The sequence below is a fragment of the Geotrypetes seraphini genome, chromosome 2 (assembly GCF_902459505.1).
Source record: "Geotrypetes seraphini chromosome 2, aGeoSer1.1, whole genome shotgun sequence".
In the NCBI taxonomy this organism is placed as follows: domain Eukaryota; kingdom Metazoa; phylum Chordata; class Amphibia; order Gymnophiona; family Dermophiidae; genus Geotrypetes; species Geotrypetes seraphini.
This window is the reverse complement of record NC_047085.1, coordinates 159,467,947-159,482,611: the sequence shown is the minus strand read 5'-3', so window position 1 is coordinate 159,482,611 and position 14,665 is coordinate 159,467,947. Positions and strand designations below refer to the sequence as shown.

Sequence of the window (14,665 nt, the reverse complement as noted above, 5' to 3'; positions counted from 1 at the left end):
TGTTCCTCTTCCCTGCTCTGTCTGTCCAGCAGCACTCCTTCTTTTCTCCCCATGACCCTCTTCCCTGCTCCCCCTGCCCAGCAGCACTCCTTACCTGTGTCTCTCTTTCTCCTTAGTGTTTTGTTTTGTTTTTTCAATCTATCTCTTTAGCCCCCTGTCCTTCTGTGAGTGTCTGTGTGTCTCTGTCGTTGTGCACTGTTGTTTGTTGTTTTTTTTTAAATCTATGTTTAGTTCCTGATCCCCTCTGTTTCCATGGCAAGCATGTTCGCGGATGTGAGGGCCGTTTTGTGGTGCCGGATCTGGCGGCGCCGTGTAGGTCGGAAGACGGGCCTCAGCGTTTTGTAGGTCCGGGTCTGGCGTCGCCGTGTAGGGTGGAAGCGGGAGGCGGGGCCTCAGCAACGGCCGGGCGGCTCGCGCCGCCGGCCCCCAGTAGCTTGAGGCCGGCGGCGGACATGGCTTGCGTTGCATGGTGGAGGAGGAACATCGGTGACATACAACCCGCGCATGCGCACTAAAAAAAACGCGACAGATCAGGGAACACGATATTTTTAGTGCGCATGCGCGTCCTACCATTTTATTATATTAGATATATATATATATATATATATATACACATATATATACATAATATATAGGAGTTCACTGTGCGGTGATAGAGCTTACAGGGACAGAGCTCATAGGAATGGGACGGGCATGGGAACAGAGCTCATAGGGGCAGGGAGAAACTTTATTCCCTTGTCATTCTCTAGGAGCCATCTTCACTAATATAAATATAATAAATATATTACATTTTATAATCATCAAAGAAGTTGATATCAAAATATATTCTAGAAGTATAACATATCCTGAAATAAATAGTTTAATCAAATTGTTATATGTGAAATAAGAAATTTAAGCATAATAATAGTTGCATAACATACAATTGAACTCTATTAGAGTTAGAGCTGGAGTTGGTACTTTTTCACAGACTTCAACTCTACTCCATGACTCCAAATCCACAGCCTTGCAGATGGCAGATGATATGGATCCGACAAATCGTTCTCAAGATTTACAGGCCCATTACATGCATTTTGCAGTACTCCCCAGTGACCCGGAAGATAGTATGGAAGATACGTCATCATTGGCATATTTTGGACAAAGATCCAGCTTTTGAGATATCCTTTGTAAGGATGGTGTTTACCCATCAACTGAATCAGAAGGAATTGTTAAGTCCCTCAGATGCCAGCAACATTAGATTGTGTGAGAGATCTAAAGGGGGACATGCTAAATGCAATACCTGTCATATCTGTGAAATCACTGTTGAATTTGAGGGAAATTTTTGCAACCCTTATACTAGCAGAAGGTTTTTTGTTTTACATAGGACCACTTGTAATACTTCCTTTATGGTATTATGTGTTGATCTGCCCACGCCCCAAAATCTACTTGGGACAGACTTCTCATTCATTAAAAACCCACATCACAGAACATAAAAGCTGTCTACATGCCAACACATTACAGGCACCAATCTGTATTTTGTCATGTTTTCTTTCCTGTGTAAGTACAGCACATTAATGGGCTCTTGAGAATTCCAACCAAATCTTATTATTCTGAAGTATCTACTGCTGCGTTTTCACAAAGCAAATGTCCAATTCATGTGACTCTACTCTGGAAGCTGATGACAGATTCTGCTGTGAGGTGCGTTATTTATATAACAAGTATAAATATTCTATTAAGGAAAGTTAGCAGTGTAAAACAAGGAGTTGGATTTGTTCCCGTACACACATGAGCCTAACTCGCTCTGCTGTGTACAAGAAGCATTTAGAACAGGGGTAGGGAACTCCGGTCCTCAAGAGCCGTATTCCAGTCGGGTTTTCAGGATTTCCCCAATGAATATGCATTGAAAGCAGTGCATGCAAATAGATCTTATGCATATTCATTGGGGAAATCCTGAAAACCCGACTGGAATACAGCTCTCGAGGACCGGAGTTCCCTACCCCTGATTTAGAACATAAGAGTTGCCATCTCTGGATCAGACCCTGGGTCCATCAAGTCCGGTGATCCGCACACGCGGAGGCCCCGCCAGGTGTGCCCTGGCATAGATTAAGTCCCCATGTCACTGTATGCTACTCCTAAGGAGATGCGCATCTAGTTTACCCTTAAACCCTAGAACGGTGGATTCTGCAATTATTTCCTCCGGGAGAACATTCCAGGCGTCCACCACTCGCTGTGTGAAACAGAACTTCCTGATATTCGTCCTGGACCTGTCCCTCCTCAGCTTCAGTCGTTGTTCTCTTGTCCGTGTCACATTGGACATTGTAAATAGCTGCTTTCCCTGCTCTATTATGTCGAATCCTTTCAGTATTTTGAAAGTCTCAATCAGATCCCCTTGCAGTCTCCACTTCTCGAGGGAGAACAATCCCAGTCTCCTAAGTCGTTCCTCGTAGTTCAGGTTCTCCATACCATTCACTATCTTCGTTGCTCGTCTCTGCACTCTCTCTAGCTGTTTTATATCCTTCTTTAGGTATGGAGACCAATGCTGGATGCAGTATTCCAGGTGCAGTCTGACCATGGCTCTGTAGAGCGGTACTATAACTTTCTCTGATCTACTCGTGATATCCTTCTTTATCATGCCTAGCATTCTATTTGCTTTCTTCGCTACCGCCGCACATTGCACCGACGGCTTCAGGGTCCTTTGTATCAAAACACCCAGGTCCCTTTCCTGTTCGGTCTTTTCCAGGGTTACACCTGACATACTATACTTGTGATCTTTATTTTTTCTGCCCAGATGCATCACTTTGCATTTTTCCACATTAAACTTCATCTGCCATTTGTCTGCCCACTTCTCCAATTGATTTAAGTCGCTCTGGAGTTCTTCGCTGGTGCAATGTTGTAAAACATCTGGATTTATACATCTAACTGCCATCAGTTGGGTGCCAACATTTAGGGCTCCTTTTACAAAGGTGCATTAGGGCCTTAACGCACGGAATAGCGAGGGCTAAATTGCCGCGCGCACCAGCCGCTACCGCCTCCTCTTGAGCAGGCGGTAGTTGTTCGGGTAGCGCACGTACTTATTCGGTGCATGCGCTAAAAACGCTAGCGCACCTTTGTAAAAGGAGCCCTTAGCACTTGCGCCTATCAGGACACTGTGTAGAGCGCCTTTTAATAGCACTTGCGCCTATCAGGACACTGTGTAGAGCGCCTTTTAAGAATATTAGCTTAGCATGGGTCATTCTGGCAGCTAACATTTGACACCATTTATTGAGTCTAATCCTATCTAATCAAAGCAGACAGGCAAATCCGTTATATAGTCAGCATTTCCCACTGGATCTTAAAATCTAGTGGCCACTTATTAGTAATGGACCCACGGCAATCATATTGGTTCAATTGGTCTTTTTCCCCCCAATTTTTGAATTTTTTTAGGTTTATTTGCATATTTTTTAAAATAAATTTGTTAAATGCATGCTGATTCATAGGTTAACAGATATTAAGGGGGGAAATTATCAACGTGGGCTACTGTTCGGTTGGGTTATTTTACCATAAATTGTGCTATTGTAGCACATAGGGCTCCTTTTACTAAGGTGCGTTAGGGCATTAACACGCGGAATAGCACGCGCTGAACTGCCGCGTGCGCTAGACCTTAACGCCAGCATTGAGCTGGCGTTAGTTCTAGCCGCATAGCGCGCGGTAATATCCTGCGTGCGCTAAAAACGCTAGCGCACCTTAGTAAAAGGAGCCCATAGCCTCATTTCATTGGATCCTATAAAATTGCACAACTTGTGGCATAACCACCCATCTGAACAGTAGCCCATATTGATAACTTCACCCCTGCCAATTTAATTCACCCTGATGGGTTATTCAGCCATTGTGGTCAGTGTTTAATTTTAAATGCTGACTGTGGTAGTCAGATATCCAGATATTCAGTACTATTATCTGGATAGTAGCCAGAACTGAATATCTAGATTATGGGTGTAGTTATCAACATGGCCATAACTTGTGCTATTTTTTTCAGAGGTCCCATTCTGCACAATCAGACCTAAGAGCCCTTTTACATTAAGCCCTTAACATAGTGGCATAGTAAGGGGGTGCGGTCCGCCCTGGGCGCGGTCTTCCTAAGAGCACGGCAGCACCCCTCCTCTTCCTCTCTGCCTCCTCCCCCCCCTCCCCGCTCGCTCCCCGACCGCTTTGCTCGCTTACTGCTCCTTTCCTTGCCATGCGCCCCTTGCCTTCCCCTGTGCCTTTTGGGCACTCTCTTTGACGTCACTTCTGGGACTCGCTCTTAGGAAGTGGCATCAGAGAGAGCGCCAAAAAGGTATAGGGGAAGGCAAGGGGTGTGCCCTTACTACCCCACTGCCTTAACATGTGGTTAATTCATGAAAACAAGCAACCGTGCTACCATGTTAAGGGGTTTTGCAATAGTCTGCCTGTCTCTGCACATTAAACTGTGGGTTACTGAATTTTTAAATAATTTTCTGTTGGGGGTCGTGGCTTGAGCAGAGAGTGGGCATGGAAGCGTGAGCCAGCTAGCGTTTTATGTGTGCTGCATGCTAATTGCCTAACGCACAGTTAATGCAAGAGCACTTAGGCCCAGATCCTATAAATGACAGCTAAGAATCTGGCGAATTATCTAACAAGATCTTACAGCGCCACAGATAACAGTGATGGGAGTCCCCCTCGTGGTCATCAGCCATGTGGTGCTTGCCAGTTCTGTGTGAATTCTCTATGTTGCTCTGCATGGGTACATCCTGGCACAAACAAAGAGAACAGTTTGAAACATCATACCACTTATAAATCCCAATGGGTGATATATGTAATCATATGTCCCTGTAAATTATTGTACGTGGGATGTACCTCTCGCCAGATGTACATCATACCACTTATAAATCCCAATGGGTGATATATGTAATCATATGTCCCTGTAAATTATTGTACGTGGGATGTACCTCTCGCCAGATGTAAACCTTTCTTAAAACCAGCCATGTTAACCACTCTTACCACAACTTTTGGCAACGTGTTCCAGAGTTTAACTATTCTCTGAATGAAAAAGTATTTCCTTCTATTGGCTTTAAAGGTATTTCCCTGTAATGCCATCAAGAGTCCCCTAGTCTTTGTAATTTTTGATGGACTGTACCTGTATCTGAATTTAGGAAAGTTGGGGGAACAAGCAGAGAGGATTTCTGAAGGTAAAGGAAAGATGGGGTTGCAGAGTAGTTGCTATGGATTGGCAGAAGAGATAGGCTGTCTGGTCTTTACCTGCAGTCATTTTCTTTCTTTCTGTATTTAATGAATGCGGTACTTCGCCTTGCCACCACGGACAAATGGGCTGTGCAAAATTAGCTGCACTAAAAAGTATTTATTTCACTTCTGACAGATAACATCAAAGATTTGCTCAAGGGACCTGCTCTATAAAAAGGTTTATCCCACAGGCAAAAAAAAAAACGGTCCCAAGCTTTTTATACATTAAACCCATGGTTGCAATACTCATAAACTGCCCAGATCATGTCTCACCCCAGGCATAACAATAATATATACAATATTCAGAGTTATTTATTATTCATGTGCTTTCATCACCAGTTTTATAATGGGCTTTCCGTGTGCAACCTCAGTTCCATCTCAGGAGAATCAATAAAAATCAAGCCGTCTATATCTCCCATTGTTAAACTGAAGTCAAAATTTAAAAGCGGCATTAATGATAAAGGAGGTCATCTGCAAATATTGGTCCGTCTGTGTCAGCAACTTTAAAAGCTCCCACCACTTCCACGCCAAACCCCTCCCCCCCATTCATCCATTTTGCAACTCTTTACAGATGTGCAGATGTACCAAAGCTGCTGAATTAGCTCAGGATCAATGCTGTTGTTTGGCCAGTGTTATACCTATGCTTTCCTGTGTATTTACAACTTTGAAGACTAGCACCGTCACTGGAATGTACCTGAATATTCCAGGAACTGCGCTTCCTGCACTTTTTCTGCAGTGGCCTGAAGTTGGTAAGCCCCTCCAAAGCCAATCACAAATATATTTAGGAACCCTTTTACGAAACCACATTCAGTACTTAACACACTTTACCATGTGGTACCCGCAACTGTAGAGCATCGTTCCATTTATAGAATTTGGGGGTAACTGACTAACCCAGAATTAACGCGGGGTTAGTTATGCCTCCTAAATGAGGGGCTGTAAGTGCTTCTGTGTTAAAATAGGAGTAGGCACTACGCATTCATCTTCATGTTAATGTACAACTTGAAATAGAAAATTCTAGGAGCACCTCCAATGTGCACCAGGAAAACCGTTTATAGGAAAATGAGCCATGAAGAATTGAAGTTTCAATGCAGCAGACCTGGCCTCACGCAGACTCTGCATTAAGGACTTTGGTTTACTGAAGGAAAGATATTCCAAGATGCTTTTAGTTAAAAATGCCCTTTTAAGGGCTATATTTACAATTCAAATTTTAAACTTCTGTTATTTTTACCCAACTGACTATTTTATCCTTTTATGTTTCGCCTTTTCTATATCAATTGTAGTTCTTCTCTACCATCCCATTGTGTGGCTGTATGTCTTTGTATGTTACCCTTTTTCCCTGTCTTTATATGTTTTAATGTAATTTTACAATTTGTTTTTATGTAATTTTGTTTTGTTAACCGCTTAGAAACTAGAATAAGCGGTCAAAAAAATACTTTAATAAACTTAATAAACTTGATATTGATATGAAGGACTTCCCATTTTTCCCCCCCAACAAAATGAAAATAAGAAAGGAATCATGCCAAGGAGTGCTAATTTCTGTGTGTAAATTCTTTTTTTTAATCCAGCATTAGTTTTTGTGATCTTCCCACACTCTGCTACAGTGAGAGATTAGAGAAACTGAGCCTCTTCTCCTTTGAAAAGAGGAGACTGAGAGGGGACATGATCGAAACGTTCAAGATAATGAAAGGAATACACTTGGTAGATAAGGACAGGTTGTTCACCCTCTCCAAGGTAGAGAGAATGAGAGGGTACTCTCTAAAGTTGAAAGGGGATAGATTCCGTACAAACATAAGGAAGTTCTTCACCCAGAGAGTGGCAGAAAACTGGAACGCTCTTCCGGTGTCTGTTATAGGGGAAAACACCCTCCAAGGATTCAAGACAAAGTTGGACAAGTTCCTGCTGAACTGGAGCGTACGCAGGTCAGGCTGGTCTCAGTTAGGGCACTGTTTTTTGACATGGGGGCCGCCACGGGAGCGGACGGCTGGGTGTGATGACCACTGGTCTGACCCAGCAGCGGCAATTCTTATGTTCTTATATTAAAAATTAAAAGAAAAGTGTACAACATGAAAACCTACTTATTTCATAGCAAAAGAATAAGTTTATGATATAATCTTTCCAGTCATTTGACACACAAGAAGCTCCTTTTGTAAGACTTCCAAGCACGGGATCTGCCAGGACAATCCTGCATATGATTTCAACAATAGTCTGCCATCATGTGTGCATCTCAACTCCACTGGCATCTAGCTTCCATTGTTTTTATGTCTTGGTGAAATTTTTGCCTTGCTCTTCACTTAAGTCACCAAGGTTTTCTGGAAAGCGATCTAAGTCACTTTAACACTTATGTTACAACCAAGCCTGTTGAAATAAAAGAGCATAACCTCTACTAATTGTGTGTAGTTGTCTGCCTTCTTGTTGCCAATAAAGTTTTTCACGATAAGAACAAATGAAGACCAGGCACATGATTCGATTTCATTCATTGATGCTATGAAATGTGGGTCATTTATAAGTTGTCTGATCTATAGGCCTTTTACAACCCAATATTTTGGATGTAGAACTACAGTTGGAAATATGTAAACATTTTCACTATATCTGCTAATTTGTATGCAAAAAAACAAACCAGGTAACAGAAGACAAAGTTGAAAAACATGTTAGAATTTAAATCTATGTGCAACTGTTTCAAACAGATCAGGTTGAGAAACCTTTCAGTTCAAATGTAGTCTAATAAAACCATACAAAAAAAACAACAACCCACTGGCTATGAGTAAACTGGTGCAAGGTTCAAACACTTATTAGATAAGACCTCAAACACCCAAGACACTACTAGAATTGTTCTTCATGTCCTTACTGGTGTGTTACAACAATCTAAGAAAGATTGATTTCAGCCTGTATTGAATAATTAATTCAGCAACAAGACCAATAATGAACACTTCACCCCAGTAAGGACACGAAGAACAATTCTAGTAGTGTCTTGAGTGTTTGAGGTCTTGTCTAAGAAATGTTTGAACTTTGCACCAGTTTGCTCATAGCCAGTGGTTAATACAAGAGTTGAACAAACTGGTTTTCCATACACAGTTTTGAGTATTTAAAACAGAAATACTGATAGAGAGCAAGTTGAGATTCATTTGGCCTAATGGATGTTCTAAGACTTTTGGATAAAGAACAATATTTTCATGTACAAGTAGATAACAACAAACTAAGAAAAATATGTGTAACTCTTGAGAGCCATTCTCCTGCATAACAAATCTCTGATGAAAACCAAGATGATAGAACATGAATTAAATAAATAAGTTTAGAGAGGTCTTGTTACCCTGATGAACTGGATTTGTAATTCTGTGATCTAACTTCTGAAATTGTTAGCAATTTGCTCTATATGAAGGTCATAGAGGAAACTCTAAGAGGTTTCAAAGTTTGAAACTCAAGACATTGTTATATTTGTTTTCTAACGCATACTTCATTGCATTTGTAATTTTGTTGTAAATCGAACACACCTCACTAGTCTGTAGACAATTCACTCTACAATAAAGACTATTAAAAGTCCTCATAACACCATCCAGCTGTTGCTCTAACCACTCACCACTACAGCAGACTTGTTAGAACATACACACAGAAAAGAACATTACTTATGAAATCTGGATTTGTCTTCAAATGACTCCTCCAGTTCATCCAAACATCTCACAATACCCCGTAAATTCACAAAACAATTGCTTGTAGTCATGAATGTCTGGACGTATTCAATCACAAAATTCAATAAGCAGATTCCTGCCGATTTTACAATATGGCTCAGGCTAATACCAGAGGCTAAAAACAATTCATACATAAATGTAGTTTCCCCCTTCATCTTGAGAAACATCAAAAGAAATCACAACTGCACTTATTAATACCACAGAACTGGATCACCACATTAACATAAATGCCTTTAATAAGTTAAATAAACGCACCACCAATGAATAAGTGTCTAAAAGAAGCCAAAGAAAACCTGGCTAAGAAATTCACACCTCAATTTTGCCAGTGACATCGGAGTGCCTTTCATTCTTGAGCTCATCCATAAGGCTTGCAGAGATGCACCACTTGGCGTACTTACAATTGAATATGCCAGGCGGAGGATGTTCCGTTACTAACGGGCAGTTTTCTTCATCACTGTTATCTCCACAATCATTCAGCTGGTTACAGATCAGCGAGCCAAGGTATAAGCATTTGCCACTGGTGCAGGTGAATTTGCACTCTGAAACAGCAAAGAAAGTATCATGTTAGATTTTCCGTGCTTCTCAATGTCTCTTTGACCAGCTGTGATATAAAGCAGCAGTGCCTGCAGAAGACATAGAGCTTCTTTTACAGAGTCATGGTAGCAATGCTGCCACGGTAAATGCATTCAATTCCTATGGGCTTTGGTGCATTTACCTTGGCAGCATAGCTACTATGGCTTTGTAAAAGGGGCCCTTAGCTAATAAAAATGTATTATAATGTCTTTCTTCAACCCCATGAAGTTTTTATATTTTGTGCTTTTTTGTTTTCATGGTTAATATTCAAGTAATTTCCTTCTGCTGGTTGGTCCTACTAATCATATATTGTCATCAATTGCATAGTAAGGGGGGGGGGCAGTCTGCCCCGGGTGGCATTTTCATGAGGGCATAAGCACCCATCCTTCTCTCTGCCCCCCATTTCTCATTCCTTCCCTGTAACGTTCCTGGTGCAAGCAGCATCGGCTCTTCCTCTGACATCACTTCCTAGACCCAAACCCAGGAAATGATATCACAGGAAGAGCCAACACTGACGCGACAGCAACTTGGGGGTTGCTGCTCGCACCAGGAACGCTACAGAGCTATGGGGGAGGGGAAGCGGCGCACACGTGCGTCAGGAGGGGGCAGAGAAGGAGTCTGTGGAGGTGGGGAGATGTTAAAGAGGGGAGGGGAGGGGCGCCACCTCCCCGGGCACCTCTCACTCTCACTACGCCACTGGTTGTCTTGCTTCTTTCTGTTTTACATTGCAGAATCAATAGCTAGCTACTCTGTACAGTAGGGAACATTATCCTACTTTACTCAGAGAATCAGAGTAAATCCCGGATTGTCTCAGCTTGTCCCCCTGGATGTGGAATTATACAGTCACATGAAGGGCAATTCTGTTTTCTAGACCCATGGTTCCCAAGCCTGGCTCTGGAGGCATTCTGGCCAGTCAGGTTTTCAGGATATCAACAATGAAAAGTCATGAGAGAGATTTGCATGCAGTGGAGGTGTCCAGTTGTAGAATTGCCTCCTTATGCCCTATACCAAAGACCTTAGCTCTGTACCTTTCTCCCCATTTTTACTAATTTAGCATGCAATAGGAAGGAGATGCCTGGCTATAAACATGGAAACTGTCAGGCATGTCTTGGTGGTTTTATTACTAGTGGATGTTCAAAACTATTTTCTTGAAGTATTGTATTTATTAATTCTAGAGAAAATGAGTGTGAATGAATTGGCTGGATTTCTTTGTCACTAGAGACCAAGATATGTCTCTAAGCCTCGGCAAGAACAGTGAGTGTCACTGATCCTGTTTTCATTTTGACATAGTAAATTTGGTTAAAAGGCCAGAGGACCATGAAGATCAACTTCTACTGAATGGCCTAATATATTAACAAAAAGATAAAGGTAGTCCTCTGTACGCCAGTACCAAGTTACAAATGATTTATAGGGCTGCCACTTATGTGACAAGTCTCTTTTGGCAGACTATTAGTGTGGTAGTTTGCCATTGTCTTTCCCAGTCATCTTTGTTATCTCCTACCACACTCCATCCTCCAGAAGCATAGCCAGGTTTTGATATCAAAAGGAGCAGACTTTTTTTTTTCTAAAATAAGTGCCACTGTGAATCTGAAGGGCTGATCCACAAAGGCACCATTTTATTCAACAGCCATTTTTTTGGGGGGAGCAGTCGTTACCTTTGCAATCCACCTAGCTATACCTCTGCCCACCCCACTCCACCTAACTAAGGCTAGGTATTCCTTTACAGACCAAATGTGAATAGCCTAGTTGGCCATAGGCCAGCTATCTGATAGAAATACCATTGGGGGTTCAAACTCAGGTCATGGGTGCAGTAAGAAAGCAACCTACCAATTGTATTACAAGTCTCCATCAGAAAGCTTAGTTTGTAACCAAAAAAGGAAATGGAACTGTAGAGCTGAGAGGCCAGGGAACAGTAATGGGGAAGAAGTAATAGATTAAGGAGTACAGTGACCATTTTCTGTCCTAAGCTAAGTCTTCTCCTTCTCTTCCCTGGAACAGATCACCTTTGCTGCTCTGGAGTTTCAGAAGCAGTGGCAGAACTTACAGTAATTCAATAAAGCCATTGAATTAAGCCATGGCCTGGATCCAACCCCTTGATAAGCATCTTGTCTTGTTATGCTGTGAAGCTACAACTGAGTCTGTGCAGTAACTCCTTGAACTCCTTGTTTCCTTTTTACTGTGTTCTCACCTTGTGTTCTAGAAGGGAACTTTTTGAATTTTGTATAGAAGTTCTTTCCATTAGTACACCTGAGAATTTATAAGGAAGGCTCATTAAGTCTGTGTAGCAGTTTGGGAAGAGGCGGAAGGAAACGAGTAGTATCTGGACAAGTTGGCCTAAGTTCTCTAAATCTGTGTCATCCCAAGAGCAGAGCTAAGTGAGAGAGAAGCATGTGAAGGAGATATATGAACATTTTGTTATTTCCAATCTTGGCAACAGAAGGCACTCCCTCTATGCCTGAGATGGGAAATATCTCAGGGAGAGGAATCAGCACAGGAATCCTCGTATGCCAGCCCTTCACACGGCTAGCCCCAAAGAGTTTAGAACAGGGGTGTCCAACCTTTTGGCTTCTCTGGGCCACAATGGCTGAAAAAAATGATTCTGGGGCCGCACAAATGCGCAAAAGCTGAAGCAAGACAGAAGAGGAAGCCAGCAAGACAGTAAACACCCGGGGGCAGCAGATGAAAACACTGCATCGCCCTCGACCGGGCCCCACAAAATACTTCACGGGGCCACATGCGGCCCTTGGACACCCCTGATTTAGAAAGAATCAATGAGGATAACAAGAGGTACATCTTCTAGTGACTCTTAGAGCTGTGGGAAGCTCAAATCTGAATCCAAGAGATTTCTATTAAGTCTGGAGACACAAGAGAAGGAAACATCTCCAGTTTGAGAAAAGGCCCACAAGCTCAAAGTTGTTTAGATTTATGGCTAACAATGTTGAAATTATTAAGGTTTGCTATCAACTGAGTTGTAGAAAAAGTGAGATGAACTGTTTTGCAGTAAACTTCTATAATAAATTGGTGTTGTTGTTTAGGAACACCATCTGAGATCTGTACATTTTTCAAGAACTACTACATTTAGAGCCCTGACCAGGTTCTTCTCCTCCCCCCAGTCAGAAAATCCATGTTAGGTTTTGCTTTCCAACATGAGACCGAAAAATCTGGTTCACTGATGGCCCCTTCCTCTCACCTTTCTAAAAGGAGTGCACAACAGGGAGCGTTGCACATTAGCTTCTGGAGATTGCTTTCTCCCCCAGCAGAGAATCCAAACCAAGGTTTACAGTCCATTTGTAGAACTCTGGTCACAGAATCATTCTAAATGCTCTAATATGAAAGACGATGTTCAGTTGGAAAATACTCAAGGGACAAAACACTGCCCAACACCAAATCCGTAAAACTAGAAAGAATTTGTTATGCAGTTTATGAAATTACTACATTATGCATTGTAAGATTTAAGGGACAGGAAGAGACATACTATTCAAAGGAAAGGAAGATTTTATGTTTTAAAATTACATGTTTAAGATACAGAACACAGAGGTTCTGCTGTCTGTGGGAACACTGGAGAAGACATGATACAATATTTGCATCTGAGTGTTACAGAGCCTTGGTATTTTCCTATTCTCAAAATATCAATTTATACTGAAAAGACTATCTATTAAGTCCACTTTTGCTATAATTTTTTGGTCTCGGAGGAGGGCAAGTCTCACACAGACTTCACATATGGTGTATAGTATTGTTTTTGTCATAAATACTATGATGACAGCAGGCTTAGAAGCAAGCAAAACATAAGTGTGGTGGGCTGGGAAGTACAGCCTATAGAAAGGGTAAACTATAAATATTACAGTAATAATAGGGAGGGAGCAGCACTGCCTTGAGGCAGCCACACCAACACAGAGCACTAGGTTGTAAAGAATAGAGAGACTCAACTGACTGTTCTGTGATTATATGAAGTGATAGGTATAGCCTAGAGGTTAGAGCAGTGGACTTAGGGTTACCAGATTTTCCATCTGGAAAATCCGTACCCCTAGACCTGCTCCCAGGCCCTCCCAGTCTCACCCATCCCCACCCGCCATGCCCCGGTTCTGCCCTGTCACACCCTTAAGTTCAAAAGGAGGACATGTCCAAGGAAATATGGAATTCTGGTAACCCTAAGTGGACAGAACCAGGAAAACCAGCATTCAAATTCCACTGATGCTCCCTGTGATCTTGGGCAAGTCACTTAACCCTCCATTGCCTGAGATACAAAAAAGATTGTAAGCTCACAAGGAAAAATATTCAGGACCAGATTAAGTCCGTCTGTTTATCTCCTAAGCACTAATACTGCCTCTTAGGATTAGCCAGGTGCGTGCAAATTCTCTCTCAGGTGAGCAACAAGTTCTAAAAATATTTTTTTGTGTGAGCAACAAGTTCTAAATACCAAACATTTTCCAGACTTGCAAGTATTTTTGTGAGCAACCATGCCACACTCCTAGAATGTATGAGCAATTGCTCACGTGTTCAGTTTAGAGGGAACATAGCTAAGCACGGCTCAAAAATGGCGAACCTCGGACCTTCAATGGCTTAACTGAAAAGACAAGCGCTGAGAATTATTATTATTATGCAAAACAAAACATCACATATTTATAATAATTAGAAAACCACTCAATTTTATGTAGGATAATAGGTGTGGCAGACGGCAGTGAAAGAGTTAAGGGCGTGATCGCTAAGGGGAAAAAAAAACCCTTTGCTTACCTCCTTCCCTCAATGCCCTAAGCTCGTGCTTATTTTGCTTCATGGTTAACCCAGGGCTAGAAACAGGGCTGTCCCAAGGGCTGTGCGAGCAGTGCAACCACGCAATTGTCTAAGGGCGCTTATTTCCCAACCGTCAGTGCCACCTCCCTCCCACTGCCATCACCACCACTGCTGCTTTTTCTGATTTACAACAGAAATGGCAAAGCAGGAAGAAACATGTGCAGAGGCCACAGTGCTGACGTCAGTTCCTGTTCCGGGGCAGAGGACCAGCAGAGACGATAGCATGTACCTGAGCTCTGTGTGTGTTTCTTCTTCTTTTGCCATTACTGTTGCAGGTCAGAAAAAGCAGCAGGAAGGAGCAGACTGAAGCCAAACTAAAGGTAACCTGGGAAGGAGGGTAGCTAATGGAAAGTTGGGGGTTAGAGAGGGACAAAACAAGAAGGGATGGGGGAGGGGGAGCTTTGCAT

General features: G+C 42.3%; 1 protein-coding gene across 4 annotated transcripts in view; it reads right to left on the bottom strand.

Annotated features, from left to right (window-relative positions):
• Positions 1–14,665, bottom strand: part of LDLRAD4 (low density lipoprotein receptor class A domain containing 4) — a 766,771-nt gene that overhangs the window by 422,254 nt on the left and 329,852 nt on the right. For all 4 annotated transcript variants that reach the window (XM_033934148.1, XM_033934146.1, XM_033934145.1 and 1 more), the window contains one exon: positions 9,293–9,433. In XM_033934148.1, coding sequence (XP_033790039.1) covers positions 9,293–9,433 — 141 coding nt within the window. The remainder of the gene's footprint in view (positions 1–9,292; positions 9,434–14,665) is intronic.